Genomic DNA, 457 nt, shown 5'->3' with positions numbered 1-457 from the left:
GAAGTTATCCATACTTACTTTTTCTTCTTCTTATAGGACACGGATGACGTCCCAATGATCCTAGTGGGTAACAAGTGTGACTTGGAGGATGAGCGTGTTGTTGGGAAAGACCAGGGCCTCAACCTGGCCAAGTCATTCTCTTGCGCCTTCCTAGAATCATCTGCAAAAGCTAAGATCAATGTCAATGAGATCTTCTATGACTTAGTTCGGCAGATTAACCGTAAATCCCCTGAGAGAAAGTCAAATGGAAGGAGTAATAAAAAGAAGTGTTGCCTTTTATAAGGTTGGATATTTACTCATTATAAGACTAGGTAAAGAATGGCTGGATGTTATGCCTTCATCCTCTCAGGTGTAACTTGCGATTTTGTGTTCTGTTGCCAAGACATGCTGTAAAGTAATCATTCCTAGGAATATTATTGAAGAGCTAATGTGTACAAGTGTTTAGAAGTGAAAAGCA

At 39.8% G+C, this 457-nt stretch overlaps 1 protein-coding gene across 1 annotated transcript in view; it reads left to right on the top strand.

The window, feature by feature from the left end:
• Positions 1-457, top strand: part of LOC119587148 (ras-related protein Rap1-like) — a gene marked incomplete in the record, with an annotated part of 2,651 nt that overhangs the window by 1,934 nt on the left and 260 nt on the right. The window contains 1 exon segment of the mRNA XM_037935904.1: positions 37-457. Within this exon segment, the coding sequence (XP_037791832.1) occupies positions 37-282 (246 nt within the window).

This window comes from Penaeus monodon, chromosome 22 (genome assembly GCF_015228065.2).
Source record: "Penaeus monodon isolate SGIC_2016 chromosome 22, NSTDA_Pmon_1, whole genome shotgun sequence".
Taxonomy (NCBI): Eukaryota; Metazoa; Arthropoda; class Malacostraca; order Decapoda; family Penaeidae; genus Penaeus; species Penaeus monodon.
This window is presented reverse-complemented; position numbering and strand designations above follow the sequence as displayed.